General features: G+C 36.4%; 1 protein-coding gene across 9 annotated transcripts in view; it reads left to right on the top strand.

The window, feature by feature from the left end:
• IFT88 (intraflagellar transport 88) overlaps positions 1 to 21541 on the top strand; it is a 43496-nt gene that overhangs the window by 18735 nt on the left and 3220 nt on the right. For 8 of the 9 annotated variants that reach the window (XM_039718681.1, XM_039718679.1, XM_039718680.1 and 5 more), the window contains 7 exons: positions 41 to 149; positions 1587 to 1737; positions 3060 to 3175; positions 6112 to 6164; positions 6673 to 6738; positions 8435 to 8541; positions 14387 to 14441. In XM_039718681.1, the coding sequence (XP_039574615.1) occupies positions 41 to 149; positions 1587 to 1737; positions 3060 to 3175; positions 6112 to 6164; positions 6673 to 6738; positions 8435 to 8541; positions 14387 to 14441 (657 nt within the window). Of the gene's footprint in view, positions 1 to 40; positions 150 to 1586; positions 1738 to 3059; positions 3176 to 6111; positions 6165 to 6650; positions 6739 to 8434; positions 8542 to 14386; positions 14442 to 21541 lie in introns of all 9 variants that reach the window. The other variant, XR_005628585.1, reaches the window with a different exon arrangement.

Below are 21541 nucleotides of genomic sequence, written 5' to 3'. Positions count from 1 at the left end.
TGTTTTTCATTGTATTAATACTGTAACCTTTATTTTTTAGGTTTAGCTTACAAGAAGTTAAACAGGATAGATGAAGCTTTGGATTGTTTTCTGAAACTCCATGCAATCCTTCCAAATAGTGCCCAAGTCCTTTACCAGCTAGCAAGCATGTATCTTTTTCTGGATTATTATAAGGAATGGTGGTTTTAGTAAACTCATTTAATCTGAAATACGTGTTTCAATCATGTCAAGGTGATTTAGAAATTTACTATGGTGTCCATTATAGTAAGAATGATTTATTATCTGGTGTCTGTGAGAAAAATGAGACCAGAACACAACCCATATTGAATATTTCCAGTGAAGCAAGTGAAGAACATTAAGACTGCTCACATTGCAGGGGTTAGATTTACACTCAGCATTAAATTGTGTCATGGAATACTTAAAATGCTGCTGGTTTTGCTATGAAATGAATGTGGCAGATGTAAGCACAATTAAGTGAAAGATTTAAAAAAAAAATTATATAGCTAATAAATAGGAAGTTCTGTTCTAAAAGCTGTTTTCAGATTAGTTAGTGTATGTGTAAGAAAATTGTCTCCCAGCATTGCAAAAGCTCAACAGATTGAAAAGCTGAGGGAAGAGATTGGCTTTGCACATCGCCAGTGATTCCCTAAACTATGAACTTCTTTAACAATGCTTCTGAGGATGTCCAAACTGTAAAAAAATCCTCCCCAAGGCAAAACAGATTCCAGCTGATGTACTACACTTTTAGGAATAGTGTAGGTAATAAAAATATATTCTAGTCAGTAAAATAAGTAACCTCCAAACATATGAAAGGGCTCTGATCTCTATTCCATGCATAGTCCCTTTACAGCAGCACAGATGGCCCAAGTGTCCATCTGGGGAAGAGCTTCTTTGCTCCACTGCTCTGTAAAACTGGTTTCCACCAATTCTCAGAAGCTTCTTCAGTGTCAGGTAGGATGCAGAAGAATCTGAAAAAAGAGGTTGGGCAGTAGCTCCAGCTGACAGTGCTGCAGAGCTCTGAGGCAATGTGTCATTCAGGAGGTAAGAGCACACTGCAGGCTGAGTTACAGCTAAAACTGCTGTTCTCTGGACTAGAATAGTCTGGGCTGTGCTGCTTAGACATACAGCAGAAAACCCCCCTGCTGGCAAAAGGCTTTTCTTGGGAATTGCAGTTTTACCTAATCACTTTAGAACAAAATGCTGCTAGTACAGAAACTAGCCAGGTTGTAAAGGCTGCAAATAAATGGCCTGGCTCTCACACTTCATTCTTATAAATATGGAAGTCAAAGTAAAATTAGTGTCAGAGAGAGAGGTGAGGACAACTGAGCCCAAAGTTCTGTTGAGTCCTGTGTGGTTCTAAGGTGAAAGAGTAGACAAAGTCTCTAAATACTTTTCTTCTTCTAGCATAACAAAAATACTTCTGATACAAATGAAATTACAAAAACAGTGTGGAAGGAAAAAAGTCATTGTGCCTCCACACTACAGTGACTGGTGGAGTGTTCAGCACATGGATTTCATTAGGTAAAGTAGCAGGGATTCTAAGTCAAACTATAATTGACATCAGTCCTTGACTGAGGAAAACTCAGATACCAAATCATGGAAGATCCCAATCAAGCCATAGAGTGGCTGCTGCAGTTGATCAGTGTAGTACCAACTGATCCACATGTACTTGCAAAGCTAGGGAATTTATATGATACTGAAGGTGATAAATCCCAGGCTTTTCATTATTACTGTGAGGTAATTTTGCTTTTTCCATGCACTTTGTCCTAAGTAAAGAAAATTTTGCCATGGGTTCCTATATCAAATTAATAATTGATTAATTTAAACCTTATAAAATGTCATCCAAAAAGAGGCTAAAAAAGAGATACTGGGTGAGAGTTAACAAAATCTGGTTTTTGAAGTCACATCCTAAGGAAATACATAGGCTTTGTTTCCATGTGGATATTGGCCTCAGACTTTACATTTTCTTTTGTATAGTCATTGTTTACACTGACCTGTAATAATGTTAATTTAAAATACAGCCTGGGACAAAATAAAATTAGGATATAATAGAAGTAATTTTACAGGTGTGTAATATGACTGAGTTGATTGGAAACTGTGTCTGTATAACATGCAGATACCTGTAGATTTTATTTTGTTTATGTTTGGAAGTTTTTATATATATATTAACAGTATAGCTATACATTATGTATGCACAGTTGCCTAAAGATATGCAGCCTCTTAAATTTCAAACCAGCTGTACTGTAATATGACTGAGTTGATTGGAAACTGTGTCTGTATAACATGCAGATACCTGTAGATTTTATTTTGTTTATGTTTGGAAGTTTTTATATATATTTTAACAGTATAGCTATACATATGTATACACAGTTGCCTAAAGATATGCAGCCTCTTTAATTTCAAACCAGCTGTATTTCTGTCCACAGTTTGTAGAGATTCTTCTGTGTTAGAAACAAGAATAAGACGGGAAGTGTCTGGTGCAAACTGAGAGTTCTCTTTCTTTATCTGTGCAAAGTGAGGGTGACCAAAGGCTGTGTTGCAGTGTGAATTACCACTTGAGTTATGTTAGATGATAATTTTGCTGCCTATTTCAGAGGGAATTTCTAAAAAGCTGAAAATGCTATTCACGTAGTTATGTACAGAAAGGAATGCTTTGGGGTGAGTTTTCCAGCAGACTGATGTGGGCATGGAATTGTACACTTATTAGTTGGCATTGTTAAAAGTTTTAGGTAAGTTATTCATACATAGATGTGATTTCAGTAAATGTTTTTGCTGTTGCAAGCTATTTAAAATAGTATTTCAAATAAGGCTAGATGGAAAATGTGACAGACTTATCTTGGGTAACTTCTAAAAAGCATTCTGCAATTAGAAAACTTAGCATGCTTTTTTTTTTATCCCCCACCAGGATCACTTAGTGTAGCACACTACTTCCATTCATTTATATTACATGTTTTGGGCATCTGGAGAATTAAGCACTTGAGTAAGATATTCCAGAAGCAGCATAAAGATGTTGTTTATCACTAAAGTTGTGTGGTTTTTCACCTTTCCTATTTTGTCAGTCGTACCGGTATTTCCCTTCCAACATTGAGGTCATTGAATGGCTTGGAGCGTATTACATTGACACCCAGTTCTGTGAAAAAGCCATTGAGTACTTTGAAAGGGCAGCACTTATCCTGTAAGTAGTTATTATTTTATGCCTACTCAGATTTCTGATTAGTCATCCATCAGAATACCTAGAGATAAATCAGCTGGATGACTTGAATATATAAATGAACAGCAGGATTAAGAAAATTTGTGATATTTTTTAATTTTTCTCAACTTTCTGTTCATTTACAGCGTGTTTTTGCTCTAACTTTGCATTTTCAGTGTTAAATAAAATCCTCCATTGGGCCCAAGAGAGTGTTAGGTGTTAGAACCTATTTTTCTCTATTATCTGCCATTAAACACAACTGTGAATTGGAGAACAGTTCTCCAAAGCCATCAAGACCTCTTTCTCTATGGCTTCATGTGAAATATTTCCTTTCTATTGTTTTATTATGCAGTGAGGATTTGGTGGTTCAGATAAGTGTATGTTTTTGCTGATCTTACTGCATTTCCTCTTTTCATATGACTTCTACTTCCATCAAATAAGGCATATAAGTAAGCAAAAATGTGCAGTGCTGTACTGCCAGTAATCAGTGAAAATAAATTGACAGCTTCTACTTCCATCAAATAAGGCATATAAGTAAGCAAAAATGTGCAGTGCTGTACCAGTAATCAGTGAAAATAAATTGACAAACTAAACTGATCCTGATAAAGATATTTGAATTATACTGAGTTTAGTTCAAAAACTTATTTTTTGAAATTGTTCTTTAGCAGAATATGATGCACTTGAGTAAGTATATAGGCCATATACTTTATTTTAGTTCAGAAAGAGACCTTACTAGAGAATGGTTTATAAATAAAATTTCATCAAATATAAATTTGTAATCCAGAGTTCAAAGAGAATTCTAAAAATACACACACAGGTTTTTTTATGTGGAAACAAATACATGTCTATAGGTTCATGAAGAATTTTATGTTAATGAATGAACTAAAATTCACTCCCAATAAGTGTGAATTTCTTTATTTTGTGTTTTAGGAAAACTATGAAAAGTTATGCAAAACTCTGTTATTGTTTCTCTTGTGATGATCTGAAATTTTACATTCTTTTTGTTCTGTGAATCTGAATGACATGTATGTACAAAACAGCATGTGAACAAAAAATCCGTACAGTGTAATTCAAGGAAAAATGATTCTGCATATAGGTTGAAAGAAGTTCAGTAAAAAATCCCAATTCTGGCTTTGAGAAGCTTGGGTTAGAGTAGACATTAATTACACATGAGAAAATCTAAGGTTTAATTAAGGATTGAAAATGAAAAGAAATAGAGCAAAATAGACTTCACTCAAATGGTGGTATATTTATAAAGAAATAGAGAAATAGATTAGACAGAAATACACAGCAGAGCTGACAGAAATCACAGTTCACATGTTTGCCAGTATTCTTTCCCTAGAAATACTGGCCACCTTAAAAAATCATTTTAGTCAAGCTGTGAGATTTCATATGCTGGCATTCACGGCCTTCTTAGAAAATTTGGAAAGAAACTGAGAATAAGCTGAGAATGAGAGGAATTATTTCATAATTTTGTTTTGGCAAAGATTTAAATATTTTGTGCTTCATGTCGCATTCACTCCATGCATGAAGTATGTGGATTGTAAAGTACTTATGAAGAATTGGCATATTAAATTGTTCAGTATTACTTGTAGTCTATCTGTGATACAGAAAAATGTTTTCTCTATGGGAGGAGATTTTTAATAGTAGACAACAGAGTATAAATATTTTGCTGTTTATTTGGTATTAAAAATAGAGACTAGGTATGCTAATTGGTAAATATGAATGTAAATATAAATTGCTACCAACTTTAAATAAAGTTGCATTTTAAAATTATATCCTTATTTTAACTGTCAACAGCATTTTTAAATTTTATTGTTTAATACATTCAGTGTTTTAATCACAATAACTACTCTTTAAATTGCATTCTAAGATAGTGTGTTAGACAATGAATTGGGAAACAGTTTTTCACTATTTTATTTTTCCTAGCATGCTGAAGTCTATCCTTAATAAAAGGACTTAGTCTAGCTAGTACTTGCTGCTGACAATTTATTCTCTCTAGAGTTTTCATACTGAACTGAGTAATAAATTCTATATGGTGTGTGTTTGGCTGCCTTTGTTTGCAGGAGACACATTCAGCTGAATCTAAAAAGGTGCAACATTTGTATTTCATGAACTTGCTTGGCAGCTACCAGGTGAACAGATTACTTAGAGTTAAAAATGGCCTGTGCTATGATTAGAGAGGAAAACTGAAGAGGATAAGTACAAAATTATTCTGATAATGTTAACTTACAGTACCTTTTGGATAAGCTGCTGTTCAATTATAAGCTACATGTACAAAGTGCGTTGGCTTATAGAGGATGCTTGTACTGTTAACATGAAAATTTCCTAATTTTCACATTGTCTTGATAAAAAGATGAAAGAGTCCAACAGTTTTATTGTACATGCTCAAGCATCTCAAATATTTTCTCTGGCTGTACTGTCACCATTATGTACTAAAAAGAGAAGGACAGGCAGCAGCTAGGACATCAAGGTGATAGCTCAGAGGAGGAGCCAGAGTTCAAAGCTGTCAGCAGGGACTGTGTTTCCTGGCAGGAATCCCTTGGGCACGTGTGAAACCCTGGTGATGGGACCTCCTCAGAATACAATTGAGCATTTTGTTCCTCCCCCATGGCATGGTTCTGTGTCTCTGACAAAGATTGGTGGTTCACATGTCAGCTCTACTAATTGTGTGTGGGCACAGAATCATGAACCTGAGGAAAACCCTAACATGGGACTGAAAATGAGTGACGTGGAGTCCTGGAAACAGGTGTGTGATGCAGCGGTGTGTGAGCTGAGCAGGATACATTCTTTCTAGGAAGGCAACATGCTAGGTGAAAAATTGATTAGTAGGTAAATAGTAGTCTTTACCAGTGCTATGCAGATTATTTTGCTCATTCATTGTTTGGCAGTGTACATGATTTTGTTTTATTTATATGCAGGCCAACACAAGTGAAGTGGCAGCTGATGGTTGCCAGTTGCTACAGAAGAAGTGGTAAGTTCTGTAACTTTTTTGTTATTACTTGCAGGTTTGTAACATTTTTTTGTAAATCATTGAGGTTGTTCAGCTGGGAGAATAATGATTGGGTTTTGTAGGAAGGATGGAGACAGACTGGGGTCTGCAGTTCCAGGTCATGGAGCAACAGTTTTAAACTGCATAAGAGTAGACTTAGACTGGGCATAAGGGAGAAATTCTTTATTGTGAGCATGGTGAGATACTGGAACAATGGTGTCATAGAGGAAGGTCAAAAAAACCCCCAGAAATCAGGAACCTCCTCCTCATTAATTCTGTTATTTACAGAGTAATTTGGACTGTTTTCAGATGCTCTTAATTTTTACTATCCATTAATAAAGAATGTTAAGTTTGGTCTTATCAAATTTGGTCCTACAATATTAAATCATTAACTATAAAGATGAATTGATGTTAAGGTCTTCCAATTTCTCATCAAATATTCTTTTTTATGTTTGAATATGTGGATAGGAGATGTTTGGTTTGTTTGCAGGCAACTACCAGAAAGCTCTGGAGAAATACAAAGTCATTCACAGAAAATTCCCAGAGAATGTTGAATGTAAGTTGTTTCATTCTGTGGTGTAACTATCAAAGGAAAATTTGTTACATAGGTGTGTTAATAATCATATGATGTATTTTTCATATTAAAATACTTCCATTAACTAATACTTTTATTGATGCTAAATGCTGCATGGTTTTTGTGACAGCACTGATGGGTGATTTAAGAAATATGAGGGTAATGCTGCAGAAGAGCAATGAAAATAAACTTTATCTGAGTTGCATTGGATGAGTTCTTTCTCATACATATGTCCTAGATTTTATAACCATTTTATTAATCTTTCTTATGAAAAATAGATGTGTTTTTACTTCTCATTCTTGCTAGTTGAAATTCCTGCTGTAAATTTCTAGATACAAGAAAATCTTATTGCTAAGTTTTATCAAAGTCAGGGTTTCCAGAAAAAACATTGAGGATGAGATTTTGTTGCTGGGTTTTTAACTACAGCTGGTCACCCAGTCTCTGGAAAATCCGTAGAGGATTTCAAACTACACTACAGGAAACACAGTTGAAGAGTAAGACATTTTGCAAAATCAGTCGCACCTGTACTCTAAATAAAAATGCCCTATAGAAAATAAGGGTTGTCAGTGGTTGTGTAAACATTCTCTTCCCTCCCACACTGTGCCTCACAAATCCCAGAATACAAGGTTGTCGCCAACAAGTCTGTGCTTTCAGATGCAGTGTGGGAAGAACATTCATTGTATTTTATTTTAAAATTGTATCGTTCTGCTTTAACAAATTTGTTGCTTTTTAAAAGAAGAATCACAGTTCTCTTGTACAAGTGAAATTCAGTACTGTAACTCCTCCAAGTTATAAGTAAAATATCGTGTTTGTGTTGCTCACACATATTTCAGAGGGGCATGTAGTAAACCTTTTAGAATGCAAATATGTTTCTGAACATAGTTTCTACAAATTTCACAAATGGAGGGAGGAGTTAGGCAAGACAATTTAACTGATTCAAGTTTTCTACTGCTGTAACAATGGTTCTTCCCTCATCCGTCCCTGATCATGGGCTTCCTAAACCAGCAGAAAACCAACTTAGCACAAAATGAAATAACATGTTTGTGAAAGCAGTCTGGAGAGAATGGATCATGTCCTGCTTGTTTCTGCTTCAGTTCTTTGAAATGAATGTTGACAAACACATAGGAATACCAACAGTGTTTTCAGAGTTTGGTAGGAGTGTCTTAGGAGATTGTTTTTTAGGGATTCTTTCAGTTCAATCATACCGTTACATTTGATTTTTATGTCAGCTTTGTTGGGGTTTCTTAATTCTATAGATATTGCTCTTTAACAATCAACCACAGACAGAGGAAAAAAACATTTTGATTCACTTAGCATTTGCAAAATTGTTTTCAACAAAATTCTCTTGATAGCAGCTCCTTAGTAATATTGTAGTATCATTTCTGTGCTTTCCAGCTTCCAAAATATTTTGCAAATGTCAAGAGTTCTGAGCCAAAATAGTTAGTATGCCTTTTGCCTTCCACATATACCAATGCTCTTTGTACTGTTAATAGATACAGACACAGAGAAAATGTTGAATTACTTGCAAAATATCACCACTTGTATAGTGATACTGGACTGGAGTCACCTTGTTTGCAGTTATTTGTGCTGTTTGCCATTCTGCATGTCCAGTTCTGTCAGGGTGCACTTGTAGTTTGACCTGCTTAAGTCTTCTTCTAACAATCTTCTTTCCAATTAGGCCTCCGGTTTTTAGTTCGTCTCTGCACAGACATGGGGCTGAAAGAAGTCCAGGAATATATAACAAAGCTCAAGAAAGCAGAAAAATTAAAAGAAATCAGAGAGCAGGTAAGTTTGTTTCTCTGTGTATCATACAGTATTGCTACAGATGTAGAAGACACTAAGGTAATATTCATGATACTTCAAGACAAAATGCATTGTTAACTTCCTGGTTTACAGAGGCTGATATTTTGGGGGTTTGGGAGGCTTGGCTTTAAGTTACTGATCAGTCTTACATCTGTCTGAATAGTTTCTGAGCACCAGATTTTCTGTGATTTTTAAATACTAGTGAAAGATGGACTGTGTGGACATGAGGGAATGCCAGAGCCACTCGCATAATTCAATGTCTGTGGAATGTCGTCTTTCCTACTCACTTGCCAGATTTTATTTAATACTTCAGTGTATTTATGAGCCAAGTAATAATGCAACTACAGGGAGAGATGGGAAGCCTAAGAATTTGTCCATGTAAAAGAACTCCTTTTTTGTTATGTACAAAACTGCAGCATTGGCATATTATATAGGTAGAAGTAAACGATTCATGTGAGTGCCAATTTTTAAACCAAAATAAAAAGAATTCCATGGAAAAGTAACAGGCTGTGAAAGGTATGAGATCATAACTTGTGTTCTGTTCAGAAGAGTGAGCTCACATTTGTGTGTGTGTGCACTCATGCATTGTTTTTTTGCTATTCTGGTGATAAAATAAGATTTTAAAATTAAAAACAGCTGCTTGTTTGAAAAACATTATCCATAATGTTGAGCTGCAAAGTATTCAAGCTTGGTTTGCCTATTCAGAGAATTGCCTCAAATCTACATAGTCACATTAGTATACATTAAGTCTTAACTAACTTACTGTGCTCTTAGTAACACTTATTGATCCCTTTTGATGACAGATCACGTGCACATGCGTTTTTGGCTACTTCTGCTTAAGTTCCAGGGAGCCTGAGTATGCACGTGAACACAAAGACACATTAGAAATGAAACTCACAGGGGAAACACTGACTGAAGGATTGCAGCTTCATGCTACAGCCACACTTTGAAGGGCTGGCTGAAGTGTACTGACTGGGTTTTTCAATAACTGTAAAATTCAAAGCACTTGGGAACATGGACAAAAGAAAGCAGTCCACAGCTGTAGTGGGATTGATATTCCTCCATGTCTCCCCATAATTGTATCAGTAAGCAAAAGAGATGACCAGGTATAATGTACCTAATCTGCAGAACTCACAATTAAGAGATTCATTGAAGTGTGTTAAACAACCTTTGCTTGGTTTCTGATCACTTCAGTGCCAGTGATGTATGGCGTTTGTTGCACTAACTTTCAATACCTCAGTGCTTTACTTGAGAAAGCTCACCCACAAAACCAGTTAAAACTGGTTTATTTTATAGCTGATTAGAAAGAGAGAGGTCCCTGGAGAATTGAATTACATTCAATTTCTTTGAATGTAATTCTGGGCTTTTTTCTACACTGAAGGTGTTAATTGTAAATGGGCAATGTCAAGGTCATTAAAGGAAACACCTTTTTTTCTTTAAGAAAGTTAATATTTGAACACAATTTTAAAAAAACCCTAAAAATTGTCATATCTCTTTCTGTTTATTTCATATGGGATCCAAGAGCTTTCCCAAACACACTACTTTCTGATGAGGAAAAAGCTACTGATAGAATATTTAAAAGTTTAAATTCTCTAAGTAAATTAAGATTTTAGTAACATAAAAATTATGTTTAAATTACGGTGTTTTTTTCATTCTGACTTTGTTGTGTTAAGGGAATTCAGTAAGTCATACCTGAATGACAGAAGTGGGATCCAACACAGACTCGTGGTTGCACAAGTTCTTGCACACTTGGTTTAGGCTGTTCAGGCTTTAGCAGTGACCATAATTCAGCCATGATGTGGGAAGCTCCCTCTGTGTCTTGCATTTCAGTATTCCTGAAGAGTATGTCGGTGCTATCCTGTTACACTAACCTTGCAAAGCAGGATCACAGAATGGTTTGGATTGAAAGGAACATTTAAAGATAATCTAGTTTCAACCCCCTCCTGTAGGCAGGACACCTTCCACTATCAGGTTGCTCAGAGCCTCATGAAATCTGACTCTGTTCAGGCTTTAGCAGTGACCATAATTCAACCATGATGTGGGCAGCTCCCTCTGTGTGTTGCATTTCAGTATTCCTGTTTAAGAGTGTGTTGATGCTATGCTGTTACACTAACCTTGCAAAGCAGCATCACAGAATGGTTTGGATTGAAAAGAACATTTAAAGATAAACTAGTTTCAACCCCCTGCTGTAGGCAGGGACATCTTCCACTATCAGGTTGCTCAGAGCCCCGTGAAATCTGACTTTGAACATTTCCAGGGATGGTCATCTACAGCTTCTCTGGGCAACCTGTTCCAGTGTCCCAAAATCCTCAATGTATTTTTTGATCCTTCTCTACCCTTTCTCAGTTTAAAGCCATTATTCCTTGTCCTGTCACCACAGGCCTTAGTAAAAAGTCTGTCCCTGTCTTTAAGACCCCTTTAAGTATGGAAAGGCCACAACATTTCCCCAGAGTCTTCTCTTCTCCAGGCTGAACAACTTCAGCCCTCTCCAGCAAGGCCATGTCCTTACCCTGGATGCTCCAGAACTGGACACACAATTCTGGGGTCTCGGGAGAACAGAGCAGAGCAGACCTGTCTGGAACCAATAAGGTGTCTATGATGGCACTTTTAATTAGTTAAAACTTTAAGATAGATCTGCTTAAATATTTCCTCTTGTGTGTTACCCAGAAAAGAAAAAAAAAAATTAATTCAGCCTTTTGAATAAGCCTGATAGTACTGTAATTTAAACTAAACCAATTTTCATTTAAGCAGATAAAATGAAATGCAGTAAATTTAAAAAACCCAAACAAACCCCAGACCAACATGCTTCTTGCCTTTGTGCCCCCTAAAAACCATAGCCAATAATAAAAATAAAGCAGGTTTCTTGTCAGTTCTGTCAACTTCATTCCTGCAGACTGTGTTTCCAGCCTGAGTAAGCTCTGAATGGGAGCAAAACTCTGCCCCTGTGGTTCCAAGCACACTCTCTTCAGAACCTCTGAAGGTCTGATCAGTTGCTTTCTGCTCCTTGCTTCTCCTTGTCTTGTTGGCAGGACATGCTCCCATCTCCTGGTCTGCTTTTCTTCTCCTCTGCCACACTCTGAAAACTTTCCAAGTTCCTCCCAAAGGAAAGGAACAACTTCTTCTGCTCCCAAGGAACCCACTGACACAGTTTTTTTTTTAAATGAACATTGTTGTAGTTGGTAAAGGAGCAAAGACTCTAAGGAAAGATGTTTCAGGACACACTGTGATTCAGTGTGCAGCTGTCCTGCATTAGTACTGGAGTACCTTTCTGTGACAATCTCTACATCAGTGCTGTCTTGCAAACAATAGCCCTGCAGTCCCTTCTTTTGCTATTGGTGTTACATCTGGGTTCCCATCCTCCGATTCTGGGTTTGGGAAGGTTTTTTTGTTTGTTTCTTGGTTGGGGGTGGTTGTGTGTGTGATTTTTAGTCTTCTCTCTGCCATCTGGCTTTGGAAATTACTAGGGGTTTTTTTTCTAAGTTCCTTCTCTCATCCATGACCATACAGTCGTAAACGATACTTTCTAGTTCTAATATTACCAAATTTTAATATTTCACCACCTAAGTTTCCAGTAGGAATACTGGTTTCAGTTAGCAGTACCAGATACAGTTCAATTCCTGCTCCCAATTTTTGACTAACCCTTGACTTCTCAATTGCACCCTGTAAAGACAAAATAAGTAAAATGCTAGAGTAGTATACCTCCATTTCACAGTCTGCATACAGAGTTTGTCTTCCTGTAGAAATTTATCAAAATTTTCTATTTTGGTATTGTTTTTCTAGAATAAGTATATCCACATGGAGTTTATACCAAAATAAATATTCTGGAGCACTTATTTCCCTCAGTTCTCAAATATGGACAAGTTGTTAAATACTTCCAGCCAAGAGTCTGGGAACATCTGTGGAGTTCATTCCCTGTAGAAATGTTTCTCCCTGCTTCTCACAGCATTTAATTTTTACTGCAACCTTCCAATATGTTGGAATGTTTGGGGGGTGGTGGGGGTGGGAGAGGAGCTGGGGATTTTTGTTTTCGTTTGTTTGATCGGAGTTTTTTACTGCATTGGTCTTCCTTTTTCATGTTTCACTCTGAAAAGACAGGTAATAGTGTAAAAGTTCACAGAGCCTCCTTGGCACTGCCGTGTACACACATTACTATTTATTTCCGTGAAGTGAGCTTAATGACTGAGAACAGGGCTGATGGGCTGTGGTGAGAAGCAGTGATGAGAGGTGCAAATGCTGGAGGGGCCTTACTGCCTTTGCCTTCAGACATCCACATCTGGGCTAGCCATCCTAAATGTCTTTTGCAGTCATGGGAGAAATAGGCATTTTTAGGGTGGAAACCTATTTTGAATGTCTGCTTTTAGTGTGGGATTACTTACAAACTATTCACTTGGAATTTTACAGAAGTTAATAATATGTTTTATCTGTAGTTCTTATTTATATTTTGGGAGAAAGGTCCTAGGATGTAAATGCCAAGAGGGCACTATCACATAGGGACTGCTTCCCTTGGGTAGACAGAAGCTGAGCTGCTGTCAGACTTGCTGTCAGTCATTCAACAGTTGGGAGAGTCTGGACAGGCTTCCTGAAGGATTGATGTATGCTACTTCACTAGGCTGTGAAAAGGATATTTAATCCAAAATTCAGAGAACATATTTTAGGGTTGAGGCTTTCCCAAAGCAAATAAAAAAGTGTGAGAAATTCTGGTCCCAGACTGAATTGCTCCAAGACCAGTCCTGGTTTCACACTAGGCTCAATGCTTTCCTGTCTGACTCCTGTGGGTTTTGATTTAAGAGTTCTTCCTTTTTCTGTTGGCATGAATCTTGAAAGTTCTTTCACTTCTTTGGTATCATTCCAATTTTGCCAGACTTCATGATATTTTTCTGGTGAAAAATGAGTGAAGAATTTATAGTAATTGACCTGAAGACATGATGTGTGTTTTAATCAGATCCTGAATTCATATTTTGAAGTAAGATGCAGAGATACTTTGTTAATAGCTGAGTGCTTTGAACATCAAGTTTTTGTACCTACCTATCAAAAAGTTCCTTGCTGAGGTGTCCTGTCTTATAATTGACAAGATGTATGCATAAGAAATTTGGTGTTTTGCCAGAAGATCTTAAGTCTGCCATGTCATACAGAGGTATTGCTTTGATAAACTGTTAAAATTTTCAAATAACAGTCAAAAAAAACACAGCTGGGAGATGTTTATGGTACCTTCCTCTATGCAAGAGAGCTGACTTTTTAAACACAGCTTTTAAAGTATTTACCTTCACCTTTATCTTGCATTTAACACTCAACAGCAAATTAAATTTTGCTGTGAAATACAGTTCTGTGCCAAAAATTCAAAATCCAAGATCCACAGGGTGAATAGTTCTTTTTATAGATTCCCCCACTTCTACCTTTTGAGTCTTTACAATAATAAAATGCTTGTGGGATTTACAAGATGTTAATAGGCAGAGGCTACTTTGAACTCGTGCAAGGAGGGCTGTGTTGCCTGTTTTTTCAGCTGTACTTTACAAAGGAACATCTGAACTATTTTTATGCACATTCCTTGTATAAATTTTATCTGAAGAAATATAATTTATTGAGATATTCTATTTGAATTTCACAGAGCTCTTGTTTTATATAAATATTGGATTTAACCCTGATTTTAAGGACAATTTCGTGTGTTGAAAAACAAACTTTAGTAGCTACAGTATAGTAAGTCTAGTTTAACATTCTTCTACTGTTTTATTAACAAGCTGTGTTTAATTTTCAATAATTTTCTCTAATATATATTACTAAATGGGTTTTTTTGTTCTGTTCTTTTCAAACCTTTTCCACTGTTGTGCAGCGCATTAAATCTGGCAGAGAGGGCAGTGCACGGAGCCGCAAAGAGGGAACTAGTGGTAAGTAGTCAAGGCCTCTGCTTAAATATCAGTTTTGACAGGATCCTGAAGAAAACAGATTTTCTTAAAGTGTCTGTAAAGCCTCCTTTCATCCTGAAATGTACACAAATATGCACTGAGTAATATGTAAGTACTACAGAATACTTTTTGATTTTCTCATTGCTGTATGAAATCACAGCTGGTGCAGTAGCATGGATTTGGTCCCACATTTGATTTTTATATACAGACCATATTGTGTTCCTAAAGCAAATTTCTGATTGTTTTCAATACTGTGGACATGAATGTTTTTATCCCATTAACTTGGTATTTGAACACTTCTAACTTTGGAATATTTGTTAAAAGGAATCATTTATTCTAACAAAACAGAACACATAAACCATGGAAAATAGGAATTCATTGTTTATTTAACATGAAGGAAAGGGAATTTTGTGGCCACCTTGTAATCTGCTATGATAGGTGTTTGTTACAAGTTCAGCAGATTGTTCTGTGCAGCCAACTCTGTAATAAGGATAACACACCCTTTACTATCTTTGAGCTCACCCTTCCCCTTATCTCTGTGTAGCAGTACTGAAGTTCTGGAGTCTTCCCTAGAAGAAACCTTCCTCTCTGGCCACTCAGTCTCCCTGCTTCTATAACTTTGCAGTTCTGATTTCCATAAATGTAAAAATTCCTGCAATGTAAGTCAGGAAAGTGCCCTGTATTGTCTTTTCTGCACTAGGTAGCCTGTAAATTGCAGGGCTAATGATTTTTCCCTGCCATTATTAAATCCATGAGATTAATAATGTAAATTTAACAGTCCCCCACTGCTGCTCTAAGGAAACTAGAAGACTTCAGGCTACTTCAGCCGTCTGCAAAAAAAAAAAAAACCAAACCAAAAAACCCCATATTTTAACCCAAAAAGGAAATGGTTTCTTTGTATCCTGCTTTTGGTTTATCTTGATATCAATGGGTTTCATTAGAAGACCTCTCCAGTAAATTCTTGCCTCTCTTATCTTCCCTTTACAGAGAAATATTTTATGATTTTTTTTCTTATTTGGTAATTTTATTTCTCCACCTACGTAGCAGATATTTTATTACACTTATCAAATTCTATAGGGTCATGAAAAGTCATGGCAATTGCTAATATAATCTGAAGATGACCTTAGAATGCTTGGTTACATTTATGAAGACTGCTTCCCTGGATTTTCTGAGGGTTAAGAGTGAGTGTTAGGTGCTTGAGAGAGATCTTATTCCTTTTCCAGCTCAGTAGTTTCCTACAGAAGCTTTAAAATAATTTCTTGATGTGTGGAAGAAACAACCATTCACCTAGGATTGAATTTTACCTGTTCTGGGCCTCAGGCCAAAGTAATTCTTTATTTAAGTAGCAGAGCGGAGTGGAAGAGGATGGAGAGTTTCTGGGCTCTCCTTTGTTACATGAACCCTGTGATCAGGCTGCCAGCTGGAGGTGCCAACAAAACAGCACTGTGAGACAGGATTGGTCCCTGCTCTCTGTCATAAAGTGGAATCCATTTCAGCACACAGCAAGTAGAAATGAAGAGCATTGGTAACAGGCAAGGGTATTTACAGCTGTGCAAAACTTTGCATCAGGTGTGTAGGGAAATGGCACAAAGGATCTCTTTTTCTTCCAGCTCTATTTTGTAATTATTGCTACTCTCATTAATGAAAAAGGGGCACATTTCAGGAGGAAGAGAGTCAGTAATTTAGCAAAAGAAGGTATACCCAATGCTCATGCTGAAAGGATGCTAAGACAACATAAATCCCACGAACTACCAGTTGGTCAGTATTTATTTAAAAACTTTAGAAGTATCTATGGAAAGTCGTCTTCTTATTTTTTTTTCTTTTTCCTTCTTTTTTTTTTTTTTCTTTTCAGTTTTAAAGCAATAAGAGGATGAGGGCTTAAGAAGGATAAGTGTTGACCTAGAATTTGCCCTATCAGTAATTCTTAGATTGTTAAGATAGTATGTCAAATATATGAAAGACTGGAAAAAAAACGTAGTTTGGGAACAAGTCTGTGTAAGAGCATGTTTGAGAAGTCTTCATTATACAAATTCAGTGCCAGAGATCCAGCCTTTCTGGAAATGACTTGGCAAATAAGCAAAGGTACAAAGAAGGTCCTGTACTGAGCCTAGAGTTAACTTCCTGCTGCGATTCTTAATTAAAAGTTGTGAGCTGTACTACTTACATGTATTTTTAGAATGAGTCAAAGGCACTGGGCACATTTTACCTGGTGCTGTTGGCTCTGGGGAGCCTTATCAGTGAAGAACCTGGACACTCACAGCACCAGATGTTAAGGGCTGTGTTGTATTTTGTCCACATTGTGCTGAGGATGACTAATAGAAACCTGAACACCCAAACATTTTTTTTTTGTCCAAAGCTTGGCTTTGTTCACCTGGGTTATGAGCTGTAATTTGCAGTTTTATAAATTTCTGTGCATGGCCTGTGTGAAGATACATATGAAACACAAACATGGGTTATTTTATTTCATAATGTTAGTATGCTTTTGATAAATTAATGACTTCAAAAGGAGAGGGGGAAAAAAGAAATATTTGTATACATTTTAAGGTTAGTCTTTTCCGTTGGTGTTGCCAAGACCAAAAGGAGTCATTTTCCTACACTGTAGGAGAGATTTGCCATCATTATTAAACCCAGCAAAGCATGTTCTCCTCCTTAGTGTAGTACTTACTAGCTAAATTCAAGTACTTACTAGCTAACTGAAGTCTTATGCATTCCAGGTATTTTAGGTATGATGCCTGTTTTCTTTCTTTCCTCTTACCAGCTCACTGTCCCTGTACTTGTTAGCATTCCTGTGAGATTTCTTTCCTCCAAGTATTTTTGTCCCCATATAGTTATTTATATTAAGAGTATTAATAATTCAGGTTTCCTTGCTTTAGGAAATATGATCTAAAATTGCTTTTAAAGAGGAAGCTAAGAAGAAAAATAACTAAGCCAGCAAGGTTTGTACTTCATAGGGCATCCAGTACTTTGCCAATATAAAAACAGAAAGGTGTGTGAGATGCACCACATCACAGTTTCAGCAATATAATTGGTGTGTGCATGAATGATAAAATGGAAACAGAGAGATCAAGAAAACTGACATCTGTGTCAATGTCAGTTAAAATCTGCTCTTGTCTTGAGAGAGAGATAAGCATTAAATCTAAAATCCCTACCCAAAACTGAACACATTTGTCACTCACTATAAAAAGGGAAATTTTCTTCTTCCCACAACTATCAGATTTAAAGTTTTCAATTTTACTTGGATTATGTTGGAAGCAAATTACATTGATACAGTCCTGTTAAAATTATTATTTTTAATTTTAAAAAGGAGAAAAAAAACAACACCAAAACCACAATACCATGAAACCTTGAAGGGAGCTAACAGTAACATCTGAGTTTAGGCAGTACTCAAATTTTTTCTTTCCAGTAATATTTTCTTGTTTTCCTACTCACTTTTTTGGTGTTTTTCAGATACATGATTGTAATATCCAGAACTTAGCAGTTGGTGCACTGTAGTTTTTACCACCATAAGGGATTTTTCCTGTTTGATAGCATAATGCCTTTATAAGTGTAGATAATGCAAAGTATGACATTAAGGAATCCATTCCCGTGGCAGTGTTTACTTGCTCTCTGCATTTGCCCAGCTCTCTGAATGGGGACTTTTGTGCTGGATGAGAGGAGCCGTGCAGTCTCGGACAGGAGCCCAAAGAAGCAGTGTTGAATTCAGAAGATGAAAGGCTGAGTACTTTGCATTCTCCTTGTTACCTAGGCCTGTCAGGATGGATTTGGAAAATAAACCACATGGGAATAATTTAGGTGTCTTTTCCCTTTTTCATTTCACTGGTGACTGTGTCAGTTTGTCTATCCCCAAAGATTTCCCATATTCAAACACCATTTATCATCCCAGTGGGATCTCCTTATACATTATGGAAGTATGTTTTAGACGTTAGAGCTGTAGGCATCCCACATAATCCTGATTGTGATAAAGATGAGATTTTCTTGTTACCCTTCAGCCAGGACATGACAATCATTTATATTTGCTAGGCTTTGTGTGCCTGTTGATGCCTCATTAATTACAAGTCATTTTGGTTTGGTTCCATTGGCTGTGTGTGAAGAATAGAAGAAAATTTTCTTAATTAATGGAGAAGGGAAAATCTGTTGAAATGAAAAGAACACATTAATCTGTTTTCTGCTCTGAACTCACCTAAGGAGTTAGTTGAACTGACACACCACAAACAATTTTCATTCAGCAGAATTTCAAATCAAAATGAACAGCAGTGAAGCTATAAATTCCATCTACTTCCCATGCTGTTTCACAGTTTTAATATATTTTTCTCCCTTCTGCACTGAACTTACTCTTCTCTTTGGTCAAACCAATGTCCATTCTTCTCCAAAGATGGTGTCTTCATCCCAAATATGAAAGATACACAGAGCTGCACTTAAAACACATTCTGGATTTAGTAGAGAATTAGCCCACTGTGCTCTTTGTTACATAAACATTTTACAGAGGAGGTAGATTACCAAACAATCTTACTCTTTGATGTCTTTTCCTGATGAAAAGACTAAATAAAAGACTAAAAAAAAAACTAAAATAGTACTAAAAATTCTAATTTTTGTCCTTCGTGGTACTGGAGGAATTTCCACTGCAATAGTGTCATCACTGTAGTTACAACTAGTTAGATTCCTCTAAAAAATAAATACCAACACAATTGATTTTTTGGTTTGAAGTACACACAGGTATCATGTGACACAGGAAGAACAGAACCATAAAAAGATTGAGAATCTTTTTTGCTAGGTATCACTACTTGAAATAGGACAATTACAAAATAGGATTATTTTTGCAGTATGTTGTATTTTTCATTGTTTTGCCATATAAAATTGGTTATTTTTTAAAATTAGGTTTTACATTTTAATTCTTTTTTTTGCCATCTAAATTCTATGTGAAGGAATTTGTTCAAATCAGGTTTTGTAAAACTCTGAACAAATCCAAATGAATGAAACAATTCCTCTAGAATAATTTAAACATCCTAAATATAGTAATAGGACCATGACTTTTAAACAGATGAGAGGAAGGAATGCACTGTAAAAGATATCAGCATGCAGAGTGTATTATTTATGTCTTTGTATTCATAGTCCTCAGTTAAGGCTGTTTAACACAGACTGGGAGGGGAAGGTAATGTCAGCATGATAATCCAAATCTCAAGTATAACGATTTTACAGAGTAAATGTAATTATAAATCAGATTTTAAATATATTTACTAGCTTTGCTTAATCAGTTCCCATTGCTTTTTCAGCTGAACTCTAGAGCTGTGTTCCTGCAGTCAGCTCATGTGTAGGTGTCTACATTGTCACCCCAAAATGAGTACAGTGGGGATGGCCTCTGCATGAACTGCAGTAATAACTTATTAATAAAAGCCCAATAAGTTAATAAATAAGGACTGAGTATTGATTGCAGTGAAGGTTTCCTTAGATACAGAAAGTGATTTAGTTCAGCAGTGGTCTTCTGTTAGTCAAAAGCTACTTTGAATTAGGTGCAGGTGTTTGTACAGTTAATACAGTAATAGAGAGAAAATTAATTTGCAGTTTCAGAAATATCTACCTGTAGTCCTCTGATTGTAGGTGCAATCAGACAGATGTTAACACTCAATGCTGTGCTCTTAGTAGAGAAAAACTACAAATAAAGCTTTTCATCCAGAGTCACACTCTTAACTTTGTTTTCTTCTGTGTATTACTTTAGTGAAAGTTAGTTTCATTCCCATAATTCAAAATGTGTATAAATTTATATAAAATCTTTTTTCTAGATGGGATGAGAGCAGCAGGGAATGATGAGTAGAAATTGTAAAACTTGCCTCCCAAAAGTATGCATGTCTGTGAAAATATGCTTTAAAAACAACTCCTTCCCTGAAGTTCTCTTCACTGTAGGATACCAGAATCCTGAAGTCTATATTGCAAGCTTATATTCCTTAACATTGACAAATTATGTGTGAATGTATACTGAATAAAAACATGTAGATGATTCTGCAAATAGAACTACAAAAATTTTGAGATGTGATTTAGGCTGCTGGCAGATCTTTTTATATGGTCAACAAAATTTTTAATAGCTGCCATATTGGCAGCCAAATCCTGTATCCCATGGCAAGAGTGTCAAGAAAAGCTTACCCCAAATGGCTCAACAGCTAGAACATTCCATGTGAAAGCTGGAGCTGTGGGTTTGAACTCCCTCAGGTGAAAGAAAGCATTGAGCCAGGCATCTCACTTCTGAGCTGCTGTCTGACATCTCCGTGTAGTGCAGATGGTGTCAAGCACCTCTTACTTTCTTCTGCATGCACTTTAAAATAAAAGGTGCTCCTCTTCCTCATTTTCAGGTATGCTCAGAGCATACTGCAGTCCACAGAGACTTGATGTGGTTTTGCATATTAGCCTAATTTAAACTAAATGTGAACCAGAAGAGTTGTTTCCCTTCACTCTTGCTGGATATAATGCTCATACAGAAATAAGGTGAACAGTGTTACGTTGCTGATCTACCTGAGAAAAGCTTTTCATTAGGTTACTTTTAAATGTACCTAGTAAAACTTAAGGATCCTAGAACATCTGAAGAAGCCTCTGTGTTCAATTGTATTTTTTGGGGCAGTAAGGTGTGCAGGTAACTAGTGGGTATTCTGTTAATCCCACCCAGTTTGGTTTGTCTACTCTCTTTTTCTTCCTTCTTTCACTTAATATAAAGTCTTTCACCTTCCTCTGGTAGCATACTAGCACCCATGTGTTTCCTCCTTCAAAAACATTTGTTGTGCCATTTTCCTCCTCTTTTATTTTCATTACATGCAGGTCTTCCTTTCTGGGACTAACCAATTAAACCTATGGAGTTTCTTCAACCAGTTCAGTCTTCCCCTAGTGTAGTCTGCTGTATTGTTCCTGTCTTTGCACCTCTTTACTGCTCCCTACAACTTTATTTATCATCTTAAAAATTACTTGTTTTCTATTATGCAAGACTGTGCTTAACTTCTATCCTACTTTTTTTCTCATTGATTATTTGTATTTCCCTCAAAACATTTTCATCCACCTCATCTCTGAAGGCCAGCTCTCATCTCCTTGTTGCACAGGCCTGT

Source organism: Passer montanus, unplaced genomic scaffold, assembly GCF_014805655.1.
Source record: "Passer montanus isolate IOZ18808 unplaced genomic scaffold, ASM1480565v1 scaffold4, whole genome shotgun sequence".
NCBI lineage: Eukaryota > Metazoa > Chordata > Aves > Passeriformes > Passeridae > Passer > Passer montanus.
This window is presented reverse-complemented; position numbering and strand designations above follow the sequence as displayed.